This window comes from Mobula hypostoma, chromosome 3, assembly GCF_963921235.1.
Source record: "Mobula hypostoma chromosome 3, sMobHyp1.1, whole genome shotgun sequence".
Lineage (NCBI taxonomy): Eukaryota > Metazoa > Chordata > Chondrichthyes > Myliobatiformes > Myliobatidae > Mobula > Mobula hypostoma.
In genome coordinates this window covers 13,855,339-13,879,590 of record NC_086099.1, presented here as the reverse complement: position 1 = coordinate 13,879,590, position 24,252 = coordinate 13,855,339, and the positions used below count along the sequence as shown (strand labels likewise).

Below are 24,252 nucleotides of genomic sequence, written 5' to 3'. Positions count from 1 at the left end.
ATGAATATAAAAATCACTTCTAGTTCTCATTAATTGATTTTCAATCGAGGATGTTAATAGTAAGCTATGTTCCAATTGGAGTTCCACTCTGTGTTTGTACAGCTCCTTACTGGGAGAAATAGCATATTTTTTATCGACTTCTTTAATTTTATCAACCAACAGAAGTATTTCATTGTTAATACGTCTTTTCAAACCAGCCGAATAGGAAATAATTTGACCACGGATATAAGCTTTAAAGGCGTCCCAAACAGTTCCGTTGGAAACTTCTTCCGTAGTATTAGTTGAAAAGAAGAAATCAATCTGCTCCTTTACAAATTTGACAAAGTCCTGATCTTGAAGCAAAATAGGGTTAAATCACCATTGTCTGCTAGTACAAAAGGTATCCATTAGCTTGATGGAAAGTTTCATTGGAGCATGATCTGAAATAGCAATAATGTCATAATTACAATCAACTACATATGGAATCAAACGAGAGTCAATCAGAAAGTAATCAATACGGGAAAAAGAACGATGTACATGTGAAAAAAAGGAGAATTCCTTATCATTTGGATGTAGAAATCTCCAAATTTCTGAAATCCAGAATCCAACATAAAAGAGTTAATAATAGTAGCCGACTTCTTCGGTAAAGCCGGACTACCTATGGATCTGTCCAACATGGGATTCAAACATAAGTTAAAATCACCACCCATTATCAACATATACTCGTTTAAATTAGGAAAGGAAGTGAGTAAGTGTTTAAAGAATTCAGGATAATCCACATTTGGAGCGTAAACATTAACCAAAGCAACCTTTTTATTAAAAAGTACCCCAGTAATTAACAGAAATCTGCCATTAGGATCTGAAATAATGTCTTGATGAATAAGTGTAATTGAGGGATCAATAAAAATTGAAACGCCTTTAATTTTGGCTTGAGCATTTGAATGGTATTGTTGTTTTTTCCAAAACTTAAAGAAGCGTTGATTGTCCTCTTTCCTTACATGTGTCTCTTGTGCAAAAATAATATGAGCATTCAGTCTTTGGAACACTTTGAAAATCTTTTTCCGTTTTATTGGATGGTTTAAACCATTTGTATTCCAAGAGACAAAATTAATAGTATGAGCCATAACTAAAAATTAACCCTTTGGTAAGTAAGGGGTTAACCATAATGTGAGCTCATGAAATCGGAAGAGGAATGCATGATTAGAGAGGAACCGGAAATCTTGACACTGCGGACATCTTTGTAGTTCTGAATCAGCCCAATAGAAAAAATTAGAAAAGAAAAAGTCACCCCCCTCCCCCAACCCCAAGTAGAACCCCGAACTAAGCCAGAGAAGGCTGAAAAAAGGACTAATACTAACTTTAACCCCATTTCTGCAGGGGGCAACTCCAAAAATATATGTTAAATAAGTGACCTCCCGAAGACTAATATATGTGAAAAATAAAGTATTGTAAATTAGTCTACATATTAAAAATTACTAAAATATATGAAATAAAAAAAACAGTATCAGTACATATAATTAGTTAATTATAAGCGAGTAAATAAAAAATTGCTTCCAAAATAAGAAAAATGGATTATGGGAAGAAGCATAAGAACATGGCGTCCCAAAAAAAAGGAGATTATAGAAAAAAGAAAGACAAGTCGCCATTTTAATTATGCGAAAATCAAAAATAGGAAACATATAACTACAAATGACCGTCGGATCGGATCGTTAGTAATAACGAAAAAGGATAAGTTAAAACAAAAGGTTAACTAAGGGAAAATGATGTTATTCACAGGAGATAAATATTCTATATAAGTTATAGAATAATCACTATAGTAATAAACAAAGAACAAAAATCTTAGACTTATAAAAAACCTTCATCGCACAGTAGTAGAAGGTTGTTTTGAAGAAAAGCACCAGAGAGAAAAAAAATTGGTGCTGGAAGCACCAGACACAAATTAAGAGAGGGTGTCTGTATCAGATGGGAAGTTATCATCCAAAAAGCTTCGAGCGGCAGTTGTAGAATGGAAGACACGACGATTTCCATCGGGAAGAGAGATTCTGAGTCGTGCAGGGTACAGTAGTGCCGGTTTGAGATTTTTTGATAGCATTCCGACATTAAAGGTTTAAAAGTCAGTCGTTCCTTCATCACTTCAGGACTGTAATCTTGAACTATCCTGAAGGAATGCTGACGATACTTGATCATCCCTTGTCGACGAGCGATCTGGAGAAGTTGTTCTTTAACATTAACATAATGGAAACGAAGAATAACTGGTCTAGGTTTGGAAACAGCCGCTGCCAACTTTACCCACGGTATACGATGGGCGCGGTCGAGTAATGGAGGATCGTTGGGAAAAACTGAACCGAACGAATCCTTTAAAAGTTGAGCAAGGAATATTACAGGATCTCCAACCTCAACGTCCTCGGGTAAGCCAATTAAACGTAAATTTTGTCTTCTCGATCGATTCTCAAGATCAATAACTTTGGATTTAGGTTGTTGGAGCTGTTTAGTAGTCGAAGCTAGATTCTTCTCTAAGATCTCCACTTTGGTATCCGTCTTCTGAGATTTAGTATCCAGCTCAGAAATTTTTGCATCGTGTTTTTGAACATCAGAATTCAGGGATTTCAAAGAATCCCTGATTGATTTTAAATCTTCACTGAGGCTTTGACGATGTTGTTCAAATTGAGCAGTTAAACTTTCAGATAATTTTATCCGATGCTGCTCAAACATTTCCTCCAAACACTTCATCATAACTTCATAAGTTAATTCAGTTTGTTTAGAGTCACCTTTCTTCTTTCCTCCGTTCCCATCAGCGTCTTTCCCATCTTTGGTTTTAGATCTCGTACTCATTTCTCTAAGCTCAAAAGATGCAGTTGACAAAAGGAAATCAATTAATCAATAAGTCAGAGAGATAAAGTAAGTCTTCTGGTGTACTTAAAGTTGATTAAATCAAGGAGATCATAGGTTAAAAAGGATAACGGGAATGGAGCGAAGCCAGAGAGACGACCTCACTCCATGAGCGCTCCCTGCAGAATCCCCTGTCTTCTCCCCATAACCTTTAACATCCTTACTACTCAAGAACCTATCAACCTCTACTTAAATATACCCAATGACTTGGCCTCCACAGTGTCTGTGGCAACAAATTCCACAGGTTCACCACCTTCTGGATAAAGAAGTTCCTCTCCATCTCTGTTCTAAATGCATGTCCCTCTATTCTGAAGCTGTGCCCTATGGTCCTAGACTCTCTCACTGTTGGAAATATCCTCTCCACATCCACTCTATCTAGGCCTTTCAGTATTCAATACGTTTCAATGACATCCCCCTTCATTCTTCTAATCTCCAGTGAGGACAGACCCAAAGCTATCAAATGCTCCTCATATGTTAACCCTTTCATTCCCAGAATAATATTCATGAACCTCCTCTGGACCCTCTCCACTCCAGCACATCTACAATGATAGGCCATGAGACCTTAAGATATAGAAGCAGATTAGGCTATTCGTCCCATCAATATGCTCTGCTATTACATCATGACTGATTTATTATTCCTCTCAACCCCATTCTCCTGCCTTCTCCCTGTAACCTTTGACACCTTTGTTAATTAAGTACCTATCAAGCTCCACTTTAATATACCCAATGACTTGGCCTCCACAACTGTCTGTGGCAATGAATTCCACAGATTTACCACCCTCTGGCTAAATAAATTCCTATCTTTGCTCTAAAGGGACGTCCTTACATTCTGAGCTGTGCCCTCTGATTTGAGACTCATCCACTTGATGGGCTGAATGGCTTAATTCTGCTCCTATGACTTATGGTCTAATATTATCTTGTTCTAGTTTTTGTAAGGAGTCACAATTGAAGTAGGATTTTCAATTATATGAAATTGCTTTGGGGAAAATTGATTGGAAGGTTTGAAACTCTGAGTTGTGAATTTAATCCATCAAAGAAAAATGATTGCATTCAAAATAAGCTCGCAACTTGCAAATATTTTGGCTCTTGGAAATAATTTCTCAGAAGCAAGGTAAGTTCCAAGTGCCAGGAAGAGCAAATTGGTGGAAGAACTGAGTGGGTTAAGCAGCCTCTGGATGCCTTGTATCAGGATTGAGTGCATCAAGGGTAGATGGCCAATGAAAGGGTTAATGTATGAGAAGTGCTTGATGGTTCTGTGCCTGTACTCAAAAAAGAATGCGGATGGGAAAGTCTCATTGAAACCTATTGAATTTTGGTAGGCCTAGATTGCATGGACATGGAGAGGATGTTTCCCTTCATGAGGGAGTCTAGGATCAGAGGACACAGCCTGAGAATATATGGATTACTTTACTTCATACTTTATTGTCACCAAACAATTGATACTAGAACGTACAATCATCACAGCGATATTTGATTCTGCGCTTCCCGCTCCCTGGATTACAAATCGATAGTAAATATTAAAAATTTAAATTATAAATCATAAACAGAAAATAGAAAAATGGAAAGTAAGGTAGTGCAAAAAAACCGAGAGGCAGGTCCAGATATTTGGAGGGTACGGACCAGATCCGGGTCAGGATCCGTTCAGCAGTCTTATCACAGTCGGAAAGAAGCTGTTCCCAAATCTGGCCGTATGAGTCTTCAAGCTCCTGAGCCTTCTCCCGGAGGGAAGAGGGACGAAAAGTGTGTTGGCTGGGTGGATCATGTCCTTGACTATCCTGGCAGCACTGCTCCGACAGCGTGCGGTATAAAGTGAGTCCAAGGACGGAAGATTGGTTTGTGTGATGTGCTGCACCGTGTTCACAATCTTCTGCAGCTTCTCCCGGTCTTGGACAGGACAACTTCCATACCAGGTTGTGATGCACCATAGGAGAATGCTTTCTACAGTGCATCTAAAAAAAATAGGGAGGGTTTTAGGGGACGGGCCAAATTTCTTTAGTTTTCTCAGGAAGTAAAGGCGCTGGTGGGCCTTCTTGGCAGTGGACTCTGTTTGGTTGGACCAAGTCAGGTGATTTGTGATATTGACCCTAAGGAACTTAAAACTTTTGACCTGTTCCACTTGCGCACCACCGATGTAAATTGGGTCGTGCGGTCCATTACTCCTTCTGAAGTTAACCAATTCCTTCATCTTGCTGACGTTGAGGGAGAGGTTATTGTCTTCGCACCATGCCACCAAGTTCTTAATTTCCTCTCTGTACTCAAACTCATCATTACCCGAGATACGGCCTACAATTGTTGTGTCATTAGCAAACTTATATACTGAGTTTGATGGAAACTTGGCTACACAATCATGGGTGTACAGTGAGTTCAGCAGGGGGCTGAGTACACAGCCTTGTGGGGCACCGGTGCTCAGAGTGATTGTAGAGGAGAGCTTGTCCCCTATTTTTACCGCCTGCCTTTAGATTAGCCTTTAGAACAGAGATAAGGAGGAATTTCTTTAGTCAGAGGGTGGTGAATCTGTGGAATTCAATGCCCCAGAAGGCCGCTACTATTACCCTAACAGTGTATTCCACACATCTACCACTCTCGGTGAAAAAAAATAACTTTACCTCTGGTATCCCCCCATACTTTCCTCCATTCACCTTTGTACGTAAATTTTACACAAATTATATAAGACAGTGAAAAGAAAAAGACATTGGAGCAAAAAAAAAGACACATTCCTACCCTTGCTGAATGTTTATAAATGCCATACTGTGTACACAAATATTCTGTATGTCACTGACCATATGGTCAGGTTTTGACAGCCCATTGCATAGGGTTCAGTGCTTCCAATGACAGTAGTTTTGTGACTGCTGTCAGTGACCCGTGCTGAGATGGCCTCTCAGCTACGCTGGGACACTGTCATTTGCTGGGAGTCAGGCTCCTAATGGAAATCTGCACTGGGACCACTTGAGTAAGCACCATGACAAATGGGCCAGTATTGGCCAGGGAAGATCGACCCCTACCTTTTGCTTTAGGTGAAGCTGTTCACTTTAAACAAGAACATATTTAATGTTTCTATTAAACAAGAAGATCATGAACAGAATGGTGCATGTTAGCATTTGAGTAGCAGAGTTTTGAATGGCCTTAATTTTAAGTTATTTGAAATGTTGATAATTCAAAAGTAGTGGAATAGTCAGGTGTAACAAAGTTCAAAATAAATTTCTTGTCAACTTATACATATGACACCATATACAACCCTGAGATTCTTTTTCTTACAGACATATTCAGTAAAACTATAGAATAATAACCATCCTCTGGGCTTCCCCCCTCCCCCTTTCTTTCTCCCTGGGCCTCCCGTCCCATGATCCTCTCGTATCCCTTTTGCCAATCACCTGTCCAGCTCTTGGCTCCATCCCTCCCCCTCCTGTCTTCTCCTATCATTTTGGATCTCCCCCTCCCCCCCCCACTTTCAAATCTCTTACTAGCTCTTCCTTCAGTTAGTCCTGACGAAGGGTCTCGGCCCGAAACATCGACTGTACCTCTTCCTAGAGATGCTGCCTGGCCTGCTGCGTTCACCAGCAATTTTGATGTGTGTTGCTTGAATTTCCAGCATCTGCAGAATTCCTCGTGTTTGCGAATAATAACCATAAACAGGATCAATGAAAGGCTGCCCAACTTTGATGTTTAACCAGAGTGCAGAAGGCACGAATGGTGCAAATACAAAAATAAATAATAATAATAATAAATAAATAAGCAATAAATGTCAAGAGCATGGGATGAACAGTTTTTGAACGCGAGCCCATTGGTTATGGGAACAGTTGAAGTGGGGTAAGTGAAGATCCAAAATATCCTGGCTCAGTATCTGGTCACCTGAGCTGGTGGGGGGTGGGGGGGGGATATTTCATCTTTTCAACCACTTGTGAGGACATTTCAGAATCAGGTTTAGTATTACTAATGTACAGAGTGTCATGAAATTTATTGCATTATAGCAGCAGTAGAATGCAATACATTTTAATAATCACAACAAACAAACGTTGAGTGTGGAACTTCAGGCTCTTCTACCGCCTCCTGCTGGTAGTAAGGAGAAGTACTGTTTGAAGATGGGTTGAGAGAGCTAGGGCTTTTCTCTTTGGAGTGAAGGAGAATGGATAGTGAGGGTCCTTCTGGATGGATGCTGCCACCGTGAGGCACCGGCTTTTGAAGACGTTCTCCTTTATCTGTTTTAGATGTTTTAATGCAGATAGGAGGATTTGAAATAAAAACGACAAAATGAAATTAAAAAAGAAACCCAGTTCCCGCAGTTACAATCCCAGTTTAATTTTAGACCACCCCCTTGTTACGTATGCAGTATGAAAATAAAACAAAATTTGTACGGCAGTGGCAATTATTTGGAGCACACAAGCTTAACTTCCAAACACATATAGGGTGGACCCGAAATGAGTTCTCCTCGCTCATAAAGGCCAATAAGGAATGCAATCCAACGCTGATAAGTTTTACTCGCGAAAATCTTTCCTCACCAAACCTGGGGAAAGCACTCAAACTTTGTTCTCTCTAGAACACGTCAACACTTCGTTCTACTCCACCCATGCAAAATGACATCACCATTTTCTCTTTAGCAATGAAAGAAATGATATTCAATAGTCACCTAGTTACATATGCATACTTTGTACTTTGAGCTTTGAGTGTTACATTGAGAATTGGAGTGATTGTGGACTGGTAGTGATGGGATGGGTAAGAAGGAAAGGGTAAGGTTGAAAGGGGAGGGAGGTCAGGGGAAAATCTCATGGCATACATTACTGTGCAAAAGTCTTAGGCACAGATATATATAGCTAGGGTGCCTAAGACTTTTGCACAGTGCTGTATTTGTCAACTTGGAGCGGAGACTGAGTTTGTAAATCTGGCGGGAGCAAAGGATCTTTAGAATACAATCGGTCCTCCTTATCCGTGAGGGATTGGCTCCGGGACCCCTCGCGGATACCAAAAAACGCAGATGCTCTCGTCCCTTGTTCAACCTGTCTCAATGCGGTGGATCTTAGGACCCAGTGGAACTCCGGACCTTATTTAACCTGTCTCAGTACGGTGGACATTAGGACCCGGCGGCAGAGCTCTGAATCCGCAGTGTTTGTGTTCACGAAAATAATCACGATCACGATTGAAAATAAAGTGGAAATAATAAAGCGGTCGGGAAGAGGTGAAACACCTTTGGTCATTGGAAAAGCGTTAGGCTTCAGTCGATCAACAATGGGAACAATTTTTAAGGACAAAGTGAGAAAGGCCCTGCCCCGATGAAAGCTAAAATTATTACTAAGCAACGCAGTGGTTTAATTATTGGGTTTTGGGGTTTTGGGTTTTTGATCCTCCACATCAATGCAGCACAGATGGAGAGTGCTCTCGGGAACGATCTGTCACTGGATCAAACTTGGGAATTTCCGTTCCCGAGCCTGGCTCTGAAACATAACGTTTCTTAAGTGTTTTATATGCATAGAAAGGCAAAATATATACTCTATACTAAGACAAGCGTTTGACTAACTGACACTAAATAATACTGGGTGTACCTGTTCCGACTTACTTAGTAAGAGAACTTTCGTTTTTTTTTCCGATCCTGATCCAGGATAACCTACACACATCCTCCCATATACTTTAAATCATCTCTAGATTACTTATAATACCTAATACAATGTAAATGCTATGTAAAATAGTTGTTATACTGCATTGTTTAGGGAATAATGCCAAGAAAAAAAAGTCTGTACAAGGTCAAACAACAAGTGCTGGAAGAGCACTTCCGGGTTTTCTTGATTCGTGGTTGGTTGAATTCGCGCATGCGGAACTCGCGGATAAGGAGGGTGGAGTGCCGGGGAAGGGTGTGGGACAGGTGGCAGAGAAGCATTGCCAGGGGCAGGGAGTGTGGCTTGGGTGTACACACCCAGCACTGAGCCACCAGACAAGGTTATTTGATTCCAAACAATCATTGATCATTACAGAATGTCTCTCTGGTGCTTTCCACTCCCTCCCCTCTCCCTTCCCCTTCCCACTCTCAGTCCACAATGGAGACCTATATCATCACTCACAAATGCCATTTTTTTTTTGTGGCAGTAGTACTGTGCAATACATAAAATCTTAAACACCCTAGCTATATATATGTGCCTCAGACTTCTGCAAAATACTGTAGTTACTAATGATTAATAAAGAAAATGGGGCATAAACCATTTGATGAATCCTGATTATTCAGATAATTTAGACTCTCCTTCAAAAACTCCTCAACTCGTATTCTCAGTGTTATTTAATTTTCCATTTGCACAATTTGTCTTTTGCACATTGGCTATTCATCCTTTTTTGCTTATGTGTATTTATATTGTATTCCTTTATTTTCTTGTAAGTGACTGAAGAAAATGTATTTTAAGGTAGTATATGGTAACATATATGTAGTTTCAGAATAAATTTACTTTGACTCTGATTATAACAGATTTATTTTGAACTTATTTTACTGAATAATCCAAGAGCTGAGCAAAGCCAAGCTAACATCATGAAGATGAAAGCAAAAGATCTGGATATTTCAATTCTTTTTCAATCCCAGTCATTTTCCCTTCTGTTTCAGAGTACACATGGAAAGTCAAAGCAAATGACCGAAACTTTTACGATCAGTTCACTGTCAGGAAATTTGGCTGCTTTAGAGAAAGCAAATACTCGGTGAGTATTCTTTATTGATAGAGTTGAAGATAAACTGAACATCAGTTTCTCTAACCTGGTCATTTCTACCTCCTTCCTCTTCTCTACCATTCCCCACTTTGGCTCCCTCCTTACCTCTTCTCCTCACTGCCTATCACCTCCCATGGAAGCTCTCCTCCTTCACTTTCTCCCATGATCCACTCTCCTCTCCTATCAGGTTCCTTTTTCTTCAGCCCTTTACCTTTTCCACCTATCACCTCCCAGCTTCTCACTTCATTTCCCACCTCCCTCCATTTTTCCCTATCACCTTGCAGCCCGTACTCCTTCCCTTCCTGGCTTCTTCCCCTTGGCTTTTAGTCATAGTCATAGTCATACTTTATTGATCCCGAGGGAAATTGATTTTCAGTCCTGTAGAAGGCTCCTGTTGAAATGTCAACTGTTTATTTCTTTCAAAAGATGCTGCCTGGCGTGCTGAGTTTCTCCAGCACGTTGTGTGTGTTAATCTGGATTTCCAGCATCTGCAGAATTTTGTGTTCTTCATGGGTCGATGTTGTTTGCAGAAGGATGGTTTTCATGTACCTTGAAGCATCATTATTATCTCTGCATTTTCCTTGGTTTTCAGAGAGAAGGATTGTTATTTTGCATTCCTTCCCAAAATATTGGGGTGTTCCTAACCAATTCACCGTTTTTCACTTATTTTAAAGTATATTCTTGCATGTTTGAGAACATGACAAATCCATGCACAGCAAGCTCCCAACAAGGAGAAATGTCCTGCTCTGACTTAAATTTTGAAGATTAATAACTGAATATGACAACAGAGCGAACACTCTACAACCTGAAAGTGGCTTCATCCTGGCAGCAGAGGAGGCCGTGGTCTGATATGTTGGGATGGGAATGGAATCAAAGTGGTTGGCCACTGGAAAATCCTGTCTGTTGTGGATGGAACAGAACTAATGACTTCCCTGCTTTTTGTCAAAATCATTCCAGGGAATCTTTAAAGTCCACCTGAGAAAGCAGATTGGGCCTTTGTTGTGAGCTCATCTGAAAAACAGCAACTCAGAAAGCATCCCCTGGCTCTACCGGAACGTTCACGAAGAATTTCAGTCTTGTGAAAGACTGGGATTTGAATATGTTTAATTTTGAAGTTCGGCACTCTTTAGCCCAAATTCACCTCTGAGATTGGAGAGAATATATTAAGCTGGCAAATTTTGTATCCATCTTCTGACTTCAAGAAATCTTCCAGCAGACGGTTAATCTGATAACCCACTCTAGTTATTCGCTCACCTCATCACTGGACTGAAATGTGAACATTTTAAACTACTTTATATAATTTGTTTCTAGGCAGAACAACAGGTTGGCAGGACTAGATGGGCCAAAGGGCCTGTTTCTGTGCTGTAGTGCTTTATGACCCTATTGCAGTAAATACATGCTGATATTTATGTATTTTTGCACATTTTATTCCATGTCCGTACTTTAACCTTTAACTTTATTGTTATGTAGTTCTTTATCCTTTACAATTACTGAATGTTATTTTTTTTTAACCCAACACACCAAAGGAAATTCCTAATACATGTAAATGTACTATATATGATGAATAAAGTTTATCCTGATATGTAACGGTTGTTTATTTTCCTTTCCAGGGGAATGCGATCCGAACATATAAATACAACTTTATCACCTTCCTACCGTTTAACCTGATGGAACAGTTCAAACGGGCGGCCAATGCCTACTTTCTGGCTCTCCTCATTCTGCAAGTAGGTATTCAAAACAAATCAGAATTCCCTGCATGAAAACACGTGCGAATGTTGGCAACCTTTCTTAGATCCAGTGCGGAAAGGGGGAAAAAAATGCAGTTTTAGACATAATTTAAAATATTCTATGTCACTTAAATTATCGTTTACCACTCATTCTGCGCGTACTTGGACTTTGTTCATTTTGTTCTCTGCGTTTCGGCAAAAAAGCAAATGTTTATTGTAAGTGGTGAGGTAAATCTTAGGCTTGCTATTGAAAATAAACTAACCTCGGCTGTTTGACCGATCGCTGTTGTTAGCATATAGAACCACTGTGAAATAAAAGAAAAATATTGGGAATAACCAGTTTATCTATCAGAATCTAAATTTGAAATCCAAGTGCAACTTTTGAGTCTATTTTCACAGATCGCATTAACTAAAAAAAGAAACCCACTTTTAATTTCGCTCATTTGTTTGGGCATGGTGTATTTTGAGTTTTTTTATATACGGAAGTTACCCACTACCTTCCGTTTGTTTTCTGAGCTTTCTGTAATTTCTCCCTTGGTCATTTGGCTAACTCAAGCTTTAATAGATAGAGTTATGGAATAGTGGACTAGACTCTGGGCCAAATGGCTTAATTCTTCCCCTTTATGTTTATGACCTTAATATCTATAGCAAGGATTCTTTACCTGGAGTCCACTGAACCCCTGGGAGGGGGGGAGGGGGTGTCCATAGATAGATTCCATGGGGTCTGTGAACTTTGATGGGAAAAAAATTTACAGACCTCGTGGTTCTCTTAGCTTAAGTTTCCTAATCAAATCTTGTTTATTGCACAACACCAAATCCAGAATTGCCTTTTTTTCAAGTGGGCTCAACCACAAGCAGTTCTGGAAAGCCATCTTGTGGGCATTCTACAAATTCCTTCTCTTGGGATGCAGTACCAACCTGATTTTTCCAATTTATTTGCAGATTGAAATCCCCCATGTGCATTGTAACGTTGCCCATGTGCTATATGCCTTTCTGTCTCCCATTGTAACATGTTTCGGTCACGGACACACTGATCTGTTGTCTCCGTTTAGCTCGTGATTCAACTTGTTTGTTTCTATTTAGGTTCATAGGGAGGGTTTTAGAGACAGAGAGTAGTTAGGTTTACAGACATAGAAGTGGGGCAGTTAGGGGGTAGGCCAGCCGCTAGTACTCCATTCCACCTTTGAAGGCCAATCACAACATGGACAAATGACATCTGTAGACAAATGTCAGGCCGATAAAGGGAGTAGATAAAAACCCCCGGGTGATCTGAGGTCCATGCGGCAGGAGGTGTGAAGGCCAGTAACCCCCTAGGTGCACGAGTCTTGGTGCTCAGAGTTCAAAGCCTAGAGTTTGGGGTTCCAACATCAGCAGGTCTTGGGGATGATGTTGAGGATTGAAGCCAAAGAGTGGATCGAGGGTCCAGAAGTTGGTCCAACAATCTGGAAGAGGGGGCCGAGTGTAGTGCATGTAAGTTTGCTGATTATACCAAATTGAGTGGAAAAGCAAATTGTGCAGAAGATACGGAGAATCTGCAGAGAGATATAGATAGGTTAACTGAGTGGGTAAGGGTCTGGCAGATGAAGTAAAATGTTGTGTTAAATGCAAGGTCACCCACTTTGGAAGGAAAATGAAAGAGCAGATTATTATTTAAATGGTAAAAAATTGCAGCATGCTGCTGTGCAGAGGGACTTGGGAGTACTTGTGCGTGTATCACAGAAGGTTGGTTTGCAGGTGCAGCAGGTTATCAAGACAAATGGAATATTGGCCTTCATTGCTAGAGGGATTGAATTTAAGAGCAGGGAGGTTATGCTGAAACTGTATAGGGCTCTGGTGAGACCGCACCTGGAGTACTGCATGCAGTTCTGGTCTCCTTACTTGAAGAAGAATATACTGGCTTTGGAGGGAGTAGGTTCAAAGGAGGTTTACCAGGTTGATTCCAGAGATGAGGGGGTTAGACTATGAGGAGAGATTGAGTTGCCTGGGACTGTACTTGCTGGAATTCAGAAGAATGAGAGGAGATCTTACAGGAGCCTAAAAAATTATGAATAAGATAGAGGCAGGAAAGTTGTTTCCACTGATAGGTGAGACTAGAACTAAGGGACATAACCTCAAGATTCGGGGGAGTAGGTTTAGAACAGAGATGAGGAGGAACTGCTTTTCCCAGAGAGTGCTGAATCTGTGGAATTCTCTGCCCAATGAAGCAGTGGAAGCTACCTCAGTAAATATATTTAAGACGTTTGGATAGATTTTTGCATAGTAGGGGAATTATGGGTTATGGGGAAAGGCAGGTAGGTGGAGATGAGTCCGTGGCCAGATCAGCCATGATCTTATTAAATGGCGGAGCAGGCTCGACGGGCCAGATGGCCTACTCCTGCTTCTATTTCTTATGTTCCTATGTAAGTTGAGAGCTGATGCCCGTAGCGCTGAGTCTTGAGAGTCCACCGAGCAAGTTGGCGGCCAATATCTATGAATCCACTGGAGGCTGCAGGCCTGGCCTCTCCTGGGTTGGAACACTGTCTGTGTGAGTGGGTGAGAGGATATGAGGACAGGAGGGAGGAAAGGGGCTTGCCTTGCTGTTGTTCTTTTGTTGTTGTTGTTCCGCTGATCACAGTGGACGTGCTATGCTGACGTTGGAACATGTGGTGATGACCCCCAGCACAGCCTTAGGTTGAGTTGGTTGTTAGGGCAAATCCCTGTACATTTCAATATACATGTAATAAATAAATGAATCTGTATAGCTTATGACCTGTAAAACTTTGTTAATAGAACAGAAAATATTTCAAAATGAATTTTTCTTTGATATGCTTGACCTCAAATTTGTATGGAAAAACCTTATTACAACCAAAGAAGGCATTTGCCTAAATTTTGAAGTCTCCAAAGTTGGCAAAAAGCTTGCACCAGTGAAATAAATGAAATGTGTTTTCCTGCCTCCAGGCGATTCCACAGATCTCCACCTTGGCTTGGTACACTACACTTGTTCCTCTGCTGCTGGTGTTGGGAATAACAGCGGTCAAGGACCTGGTGGATGACATTGTAAGCATTTATTCTCTTTGCCCATTGACATGTTTAAACTCTGTCTGGAACTTTATACCTTTGAGTTCTTTGGAGCAGATTACTTGAGCTTGTGATGTTTATGTATTTAGCGATATATCGTTGAGTAGGCCCTTCGCAGCCTTCGAGCCACACCACCCCAGGAACCCCAAAACTCCGATTATTCCTAAATACAGGATAATTTACAGCAACCAATTAACATACAGATGAACGTAACCTACCTTCGAACTGTGGGAGGAAACCGGAAGACCCGGGGAAAACCCACACGTTCCACAGGGACACACCCAAAACCACCAGATTTGAATCCAAACTCCAGAACGCTCTGAGCTATAATAGTGTTGCGCTAACTTTTTTATGTATTGTGCTGATACAAAACAGAAAATTTCATGACATAACAAAGATTCAAAATAAATATTTGTCACTATATACTACCCTGAGGTTCATTTTCTTGCAGGCATTCAGAATAGAACAAAGAAATATAATAAAATCTATTTTTAAAAAACCACACACAAAGACTAACAAGCAATCAATGCACAAAAGAAGACAAACTGTGTAAATGAAAAAAATAAAATAAAAAATAAATACATAAAGAAATATAACTGAGAACATGAGTTGTAAAGTCCTTGAAAGTGAGCCCATAGATTGTGGAATCGGTTCAGAATTAGGGTGAGTGAAGTTATCCACACCAGTCAAGGAGCCCGATGGTTATTCCTGAACCTGGTGGTGTGGGTCCTGAGGCACCTGTACCTCCTTCCTGATAATGACAGTGTGAACAGAGCATGATCTGGATGGTGGCGGTCTGTGATGATGGATGCTGCTCTCTTGTGGCAGTACTCCTTGTAAATGTGCTCGATGTGAGGAGGGCTTTTTCTGTGACGTCGCTCAATGGAAGTTTGTTATAAATTCCAGATGTTGGGGTCATAATGTGCTGGAACCAGTGGCAGAGAGACTTGAACTTGTGAAGCACAAATTCCAGAGCTAAAGGAGCGCTGGGAACTTTGCCCCAAATTTGTAAAGTTTGCAGAAGCAGCCATTGTTCACATGATCCCAACTAAGCCAATGTGCATCGAGAGCTTTTCTGAATATCCACTTCTTGGTCACTTTGCTGTCCGTGAGGTGGCTGTTTGTGTGATCTAAGTCAGTTGCTAAGAAAGAAATTTCTAGAAAAACCACCAAGGATGCCGGTAAAGTATTAAGCAAGAGATTTTGTGCAGTTTGAGCAGGGTAGTAATCTCTCGATTGCTGGTTGTGCCACATGCCAGTGAGGGTAATAGGATGATTTTGCTGATGAATGCATGGCTAAAAAACTGGTGCAGGGGGTAGTTTTTCAGATTTATGGATCATTGAGTTCTCTTCTGGGGAAGGTATGACCTGTACAAGAAGGACACCTAAACCTACGGGTGACTGATATCCTTCTAGGCAGAGCTCTGAGGGAGGGTTTAAACCAATTTGGTAGGGGAATGGGAACGGGAGTGATAGGGCTGAGGATGGGACAGTAGGTAGGCAAGTATACGCAATGTATAGTGAGACTGTGAGGAAGGACAGGCAAGTAATAGGGCAAAATTGCAGGATCAAAAGGTGTGGGTAGAACTATAGTGAGTAGAGCTAAGAAACTGCAAAGGTAAAAGACCCTGTTGGGAGTTGAATACCGGCCTGCGAACAGTAACAAAGGTGTGGGCTACAGATTCCAACAAGACATAGAAAATGCATGTTAAAAAGGCAATGCTATGATAGTCATGGGGGATCTCAATATGCAGGTAAATTGGGAAAATCCAGTTGGCGCCGATTCCCAAGAGAGGGAATTTGCAGAATGCCAATGGGACGGCTTATAATATAAAAAAGAAGATACAAAAAAGTTGTTTTCAGATATATAAAGAGTAAAAGAGAGGGTGAATATTGGACCACTGGAATACTACGCTGGAGAGGTATTAATGGGGGACAAAGAAATGGCAGACAAATATTTTGCATCAGTCTTCATTGTGGAAGACGCTAGCAAAATGCCAGAAATGTGAAAGTGACAGGGCAGAAGTGGGTATCATTGCTATTACTAAGGAGAAATTATTTAGGAAGTTGAAAAGCCTGAAGGTAGATAAGTCACCTGGACCTCATGGACTACACCACAGAGTTCTGAAAGAGGTAGCTGAAGAGATTGTGGAGGCATTAGTAATTCTCTTTCAAGAGTCAGTAGATTCTGGAATGGTTCTGCATGTGCTCAATGGTAGGATCCATTTCCTAATTAGGAGCGGTGCTGTTAGGCTGGTTATATGATTGCAAATTAATTAAAAGCATTGACATGAATGTTGTTACTATTTTGGCTCAATGTCAGAGGCTTGTCAGCTGGAGGAGTAGCTGGTTGCCAGAGAAGAGAACATTCTGGGTGCAACGACAGTTAATTAAACAAAAGAAATAAGAAATGAGCCAAAGTGTTAAATGCTGTCATTGCTTTGTTCCCCATCAGAACTGGATGCCCGACAAATAATGTGGCACAGCAGAGACGATGATCAAGGTAACACACAGAATACTGGAGGAAATCAGCAGGTCAGGCGGCAACTATGGAGTGGAATAAAAAGTCCATGTTTCGGACCGAGACCCTTCATCAGGATTTGACTGTATATTCCCCTCCATAGATGCTGCCTGCCCTGCCAGGTTCCTCCAGCATTTTGTGTGTGTTGCTCTAGATTTCCAATATCTCTGGTGTTTATGATTGGTCAAGGCCATGCTGAGAAGAACTGAGTGATATAAGCACGTACAAACTATTGTGTCTTGTTACAACTTCAAGTCACTCATGCATACTTTCTTCTGTTCCCAATGTCCTTATTAATAAATCTCATTGAAACCAACTGAACATTGGAAAGCTTTATAGATTGGACGTAGGGTGTCTCCTGTAGTGTAAGAGTCCAAGACCAAATGGCAGAGCCTTGGGGTTAGAAGGACATCCCTTTAGAACAGAAATGAGAAGAAATTTCTTTAGCCAGAGGGCTGTGAATCTCTGGAATTCATTGCTACAGATGGCTGTGGAGGCCAAGTCATTGCGTATACAGTATTTAAAGCAGAGGTTGATAGATTCTTGGTTAGTAAGGACATCAAAAGTTACAGAGAGAAGGCAGGAGATTGGGGTTGAGAGGGAAAATATTTCAGCCATGATGCAATGGTAGAGCAGACTTGATGGGCCAAATGGCCTAACTCTGCTCCTGTCTTATGATAGTTTTCACCTACAGTGAATATGTGGGGTTTTTGGTACTGTCAAAAACAAGGCGAGAGCGGATTGAAGAAATAGCAAGTGTCAAAATATATGCTGAATGAAACACAGATTTGAAAAATGGTTCAAATCACAAAATATACAAGAGCTAAACACATACTTTCACATGCTTCAGAATAGATTCTTGTGCCATGTTTCCTAAAGTGGATGCGATTAGAGTGCAGGGATGCTCCCTCTTAAGTTACAAGTGGGCTCCTTACAACTGTTTGAAGTCAGTCAATTATGTGACTAGTTGTGTAAGGATGAACATCTTGAATAAAGTTTAACCCCTTATCCCTGTACAGCCTGTTTTGCTATTGTCAGGTTCCAAAAAAAAATAGGTCCAAATGGTGGGGAGTTTTTTTGTGGAAAACTCTACAATTGACTAAACGATGAGCCTATGGACCAGCTTTCAAGGACTCTCCATTTCATGTTCTCAATATTTTATTGCTTATTTATTTATGATTATTACTTTTTTTTGTATCTGCCCAGTTTGTTGTCTTTTGCACACTGGTTGAATACGAGGCGAGACCCGACGCAGACTGGGAGATCGTTTCGCTGAACACCTATGCTCTGTCCGCCAGAGAAAGCAGGATCTCCCAGTGGCCACACATTTTAATTCCACATCCCATTCCCATTCTGATATGTCTATCCACGGCCCTCCTCTACTGTAAAGATGAAGCCACACTCAGGTTGGAGGAACAATACCTTATATTCTGTCTGGGTAGCCTCCAACCCGATGGCATGAACATTGACTTCTCAAACTTCCGCTAATGCCCCACCTCCCCCTCGTACCCCATCCGTTATTTATTTATATACACACATTCTTTTTCTCTCTCTCCTTTTTCTCCCTCTGTCCCTCTCACTATACCCCTTGCCCATCCTCTGGGTTTTTCCCTCCCTCCCCCTTTTCTTTCTCCCTGGGCCTCCTGTCCTATGATCTTCTCATATCCCTTTTGCCTATCACCTGTCCAGCTCTTGGCTCCATCCCTCCCCCTCCTGTCTTCTCCTATCATTTCGGATCTCCCCCTCCCCCTCCCACTTTCAAATCTCTTACTAGCTCTTCTTTCAGTTAGTCCTGATGAAGGGTCTCGGCCCAAAACATTGACTGTACCTCTTCCTAGAGATGCTGCCTGGCCTGCTGTGTTCACCAGCAACTTTGATGTGTGTTGTTTGATTTTAATTTATCTGTTTTGTTCATTCTGATTTTTAAATAAAAGAAAAGTTGGTCCAAGAAGAGCCAAATGGATTAAGGAAGCTGGATCCAATAAGGGTAAAGTTGAATAAGGTTGCATGTGGGAGGTTGAGTAATAAAATTTCCAAGAATAAAAGTGAACAGTTCGTAGAGTGAGGTTAGACTAGGTTAAACAAAACTGAGCTTCAGTTGGAAATGTATAATGTGGATTGGGACCCACAGATCTCAAGTTGAAGTTCAGGTTTATTGTTCATTCAAATATATATTATAGCCAAATGAAGCAATGTTCCTCTGGATCAAGGTACAAAAAGCTGTACATATAACTCGCACACAACATATAAAATAATATTATCACAAAAAATTATCAAATAATAAAATATTCCAAAACATTGACATTCAGTATTTACAACACAAGTTTAAAAAGTAAACAGTATAACACTAGTGACACTTCATATGTGTTGAGACCTGGGTGGGGACAGGGAGTTCAGTAGTCTCAGGACTTGAGGGTAGAAGATGTTTCCCATCCTGACTGCTATAATATACTCTGCCTGTTTGTAGGGGATCAAAGGGACTGTGGGATGGATGGGAGGGATCCTGAGGGGCCTGCTGATAAATTTCTCTGATGGGTTTACCATTTATGAGGTAGCAACCTGTGCATGGGCTAGAGGTGTCTTGGCTAAAACACAATTAAGAGTACGTTAATGGTCAAGACTGGATTATTCTGGTTTACAAGTCACAAATTACAATGAGCCCATGGAATTATGGGAAAGTTACTTACGTGGATAGGGCGTTGGCTGATTGGCAGGAAACAGAGAGTGGGAATTAAGGGATCCTATTCCGGTTGGCTGCCGGTTACCAGTGGTATTCCACAGGGGTCCTTGTTGTACATCAACGATTTGGATTATGGAATAGATGGCTTTGTGGCTAAATTTGCTGATGACACAAAGATAGGTGGAGGGGCCGGTAGTGCTGAGGAAACAGAGAGTCTGCAGAGAGACTTGGATAGATTGGGAGAATGGGCAAAGAAGTGGCAAATGAAATACAATGTTGGAAAGTGAATGGTTATGTACTTTGGCAGAAAAAATAAACAGGCAGACTATTATTTAAATGGAGAGAGAATTCAAAGTTCTGAGATGCAACGGGACTTGGGAATCCTCGTACAGGATACCCTGAAGGTTAACCTTCAGGTTGAGTTGGTAGTGAAGAAGGCGAATGCAATGTTGGCATTCGTTTCTAGAGGAATAGAGTATAGGAGCAGGGATGTGATGTTGAGACTCTATAAGGCGCTGGTGAGACCTCACTCGGAGTACTGTGGGCAGTTTTGGGCTCCTTGTTTAAGAAAGGATGTGCTGTCGTTGGAGAGGGTACAGAGAAGATACACCAGAATGATTCCGGGAATGAGAGGGTTAACATATGAGGAACGTTTGTCCACTCTTGGACTGTATTCCTTGGAGTTTAGAAGAATGAGGGGGGACCTCATAGTAACATTTCAAATGTTGAAAGGCATGGACAGAGTGGATGTGGCAAAGTTGTTTCCCAGGATGGGGGAGTCTAGTACGAGAGGGCATGACTTAAGGATTGAAGGGTGCCCATTCAGAACAGAAATGCGAAGAAATTTTTGTAGTCAGAGAGTGGTGAATCTATGGAATTTGTTGCCACGGGCAGCAGTGGAGGCCAAGTCACTGGGTGTATTTAAGGCAGAGATTGATAGGTATCTGAGTAGCCAGGGCATCAAAGGTTATGGTGAGAAGGCGGGGCAGTGGGACTAAATGGGAGAATGGATGAGCTCATGACAAAATGGCGGAGCAGACTTGATAGGCTGAATGGCCGACTTCTGCTCCTTTGTCTTATGGTCTAATTCATAACCTCCAGGGCTTTACCAACTAAGACTCTTGTGTACAATAAACCATTCTCTGACTAATGAAGGAGCCATAATCTACAGTGAGCAATGTAACTGACAACCTTTCTTTTACTTCTTCAGGCAAGGCATAAAATGGACAAAATCGTCAATAATCGGTTGTGTGATGTCCTACAGAATGGCAGGTATTATTATCAATTTCTAAATCTGGATGTTAAATTACTTTCCTACTTATTGTCCATTATGCCACTGGAATTTAGGGCAGCAATGAAGGTCCTCCATCTCTGGTGGTGTTCAGGGCTTCCTTCATCATGTCGGTAGCTTCCTCTTGGTTTTCACTACTGTCATTCAATTCTTGGTTGGAGACTCAGGAATACCATCGCATGCAGATGTAGATGGATTCTTCATTGCTGTTTCCAGAACAATTTTGTTTTACCAGTCACGGTTGTTAGCCTTGAGCTGAATCTCCAAATCTGAAAGACTGGTAGACCACTCTTAGGCTGATCACTACTCTTTGACCTGTTTGGCATGAGTGACCCAACCAAGAACCATAAGACCATAAGATACAGCAGCAGAAGCAGGCCATTCAGCCCATCGAATCTGCTTAACCATTCAATCATGGGCTGATCCAATTCTTCCTGTAATTCTCACTCCCCTGCCTTCACCACATACCCTTTGATGCCCCGGCTAATCAAAAACCCATCCATCTCTGCCTTAAATATGTCCAATGACGGCCTCCACAGCCACTCGTGGCAACAAATTTCACAGATTTACCACCCTCTGAATAAAGTAATTTCTCCGCATCTCAGTTCTAAAAAGACGTCCTTCGACCCTGAAGTCGTGCCCTCTTGTTCTAGAATCCCCTGCCATGGGAAATAACTTTGCCATATCTAATCTGTTCAGGCCTTTTAACATTCGGAATGTTTCTATGAGATGCCCCCTCATTCTCCTGAGCTCCAGGGAATACAGCCCAAGAGCTGCCAGACATTCCTCATATGATAACCCTTTCATTCCTGGAATCATTCTCGTGAATCTTCTCTGAACCCTCTCCAATGTCAGTATATCAATTCTAAAATAAGGAGCCCAAAACTGCACACAATACTTCGTGTGGTCTCACAAGTGCCTTATAGAGCCTCAACACCACATCCGTGCTCTTATATTCTGTACCTCTAGAAAGGAATGCCAACATTGCATTCACCTTCTTCACCACTGGCTTAACCTGGAGGTTAACCTTTTAGGGTATCTTGCACAAGGACTCCCAAGTCAAAGCATAAAGCCCTGACTCCAGCCAGCATAGCTCTCAGGGACATTGAGGACCTGACGATAAGGTTGTGGTCCTCTTGGAGGATGTTAAATTACATACTGTTGTAAATAATTTAGAGATACGGCACGGTAACACTCCCTTCAGGCCCACCAAGCCCACACCACCCAATTACACCCATGTGACCATGAACTGACTGTTACGTACCCTGTAACTGGGTTGCCAAACCAGCAGAAATGGACCACTTACTTGGAGTCTGGTTTACTAGAAACTAATAAAATTTTATTAAAGAAATAAGTAACGCAGTACTCTAATCGTAAGGATATAAATGCCACAGGTTAGCAATGATAAAACACACATGTACACAGAACTAGGGTAATAGGAATCAACCAAGTTCTATCGCAGTCTAGGGGTAAAATGATCAGTCTCAAGTGATGCAGAATTAACAGTAATCGCTGCTGTGCTGTTGGAAAGAGAGAGAGAGAGATATGCAAATCTGGTTCAGCAGACCTTTGATGTTCTTCGCAGTTGGCTTTCGAGCGGACCCTTTTATGTCTTCTATCCCGCTGTGGTCACCGACTGACCCCTCCGTTCCGGATACGACCGTTCTTCCACGGTGAACCCGGCACCCAGGCAAGAGCGGACACACACACCAGGTTCCCGCCGATCGTAACTTTTCACCTTGTCAGTCTATGGTTGGTTCCCTCGAACCAGACCTCCAAACTCCCACCAACTTGTGGGGGCACACTGCTCTTCCAGGGTCTCGTTACCTCGTGATCTCGTGGTGTGTCGTGCCTTAGCGAACCTGCTCTTTTTATCCCCCTGCTGGGGTATCGCCTGTCCATCAAACTTCAAACAGTTCAGGTTCAAAGCAATCGGTCTGAAATGTGTTTCTTTCTCGTTAATCTCTCTCTTCTCTCTTATTAGCATTTTGAATGTTTCTCCATTATCTCCCTTATCTCTCTCTCATTAGCATCAATCTTCTGATGACTTGGTTTGTCGTCACATGACTAAACAATAGTCTCTGGAATATGGAAGGAATGTGGTCACATTCAGTAATGGTGTACACACTCCTTACAGACACTTGTGGAATTGAACCCTTGTCACTCACACTGTACCCTAGCAGTGTCTCATTTATATCATCTCTTTAGGTATCAGTTGTAGATGACATAATACTCTGAGAGTAACACACAAGATGCTCTCAGGCAGCATCTGCAGAGAGAAATGAACTGGTGTTTGAAGCAAGAACTTTCAGGACGGGAAAAGGAGGTGGAAGAGGGTTGGGGAGGGAGAGGAAGGAGTACAAGTGGGGTAGAGCAGATGAAGTAAGAATCCTGGAACTGGTATGTGGAAGAGGTAACAAAGAGGAGACTGAACCATGGGAGAATGGGAGGAGGAGGGACGCCAGAGGGAAGTGATGGGCAGGTGAGGATAAGCGAAGAGGGAAGAGGAGAGGCAGAATAGCCAGAGAATATTTTGTGGATTTTTGCAATGCTTTTGAGAAAGCACCCTGAACTCTTGCAAGAAATTCTCTGATTCATCACAGGCAGTGAGGAAAGCTTCGTACTTTGTTTAAGTTTGCAAATGATTATGAATGTGACTGAATCTGGAGCAACACTTCATGGAACTGGGGGAACTCTGTTGTCAGGCAACATCTATGGAAGGAAATGGACAGCCAATGTTTTGAGGTAACACCCTTCACCTGGACTGGAAAGCAAGAAGGGAGGTGGCCAGGAATATTCCCCCTAGTTTTTTTTTAACAGCTGCATGGACCAACTATTGTTCTGAGCAGGAAATGTTTACGCGGCCTGCAAGTTGTGCAGCACTTTAAATGTTTTTTTTTGTATTACGCATTCTATGAATATTTACAGTGAAAATTGAAAAGTCTCATGCTTATTAATTGAAGGGTATAATGAAATATAGTACAACAAAGAAAATTTTTCACGCATCATAAACTTTTTAGTTGTGTCCAATTCCAGCTCCACAGCATCAAGAGTTATGTGCGTAGGAGCATTTCAGTTACTGCACGGCCACACACCCGTGCAGCTTAGAGGGAACAGTGACGGTCAGTATAAAAAGGGGGTGTGTGTGTGTATGTAGCAAGAGCTGGTAGGAGATGGGTGGATCCAGGAGAGGGAAGAGGAGAGTGGGAAAGATGTAAGAAGCTGGGAGGTGACGAGTGAAAGTGACAAAGGGCTGATGGAGATGGAATTTGGTTAGGAGAGGATGGTGGACCATGAATCAATGGAAGGAGGTGAGGAGAGGAAACAATGAGGGATATGTGAGCAACGGCAGCTCGGGAGGGTAGGGAGAGAAGGTGATGTGTGCGAGTGGGATAATGAACGTGTGTGAGGAAAGAATGTGTTGACGTTTCAG

At 41.7% G+C, this 24,252-nt stretch overlaps 1 protein-coding gene across 5 annotated transcripts in view; it reads left to right on the top strand.

The window, feature by feature from the left end:
* atp8b1 (ATPase phospholipid transporting 8B1) overlaps positions 1–24,252 on the top strand; it is a 182,791-nt gene that overhangs the window by 100,650 nt on the left and 57,889 nt on the right. For all 5 annotated transcript variants that reach the window (XM_063042668.1, XM_063042669.1, XM_063042670.1 and 2 more), the window contains 4 exons: positions 9,443–9,534; positions 11,154–11,267; positions 14,208–14,306; positions 20,739–20,800. In XM_063042668.1, the coding sequence (XP_062898738.1) occupies positions 9,443–9,534; positions 11,154–11,267; positions 14,208–14,306; positions 20,739–20,800 (367 nt within the window). The remainder of the gene's footprint in view (positions 1–9,442; positions 9,535–11,153; positions 11,268–14,207; positions 14,307–20,738; positions 20,801–24,252) is intronic.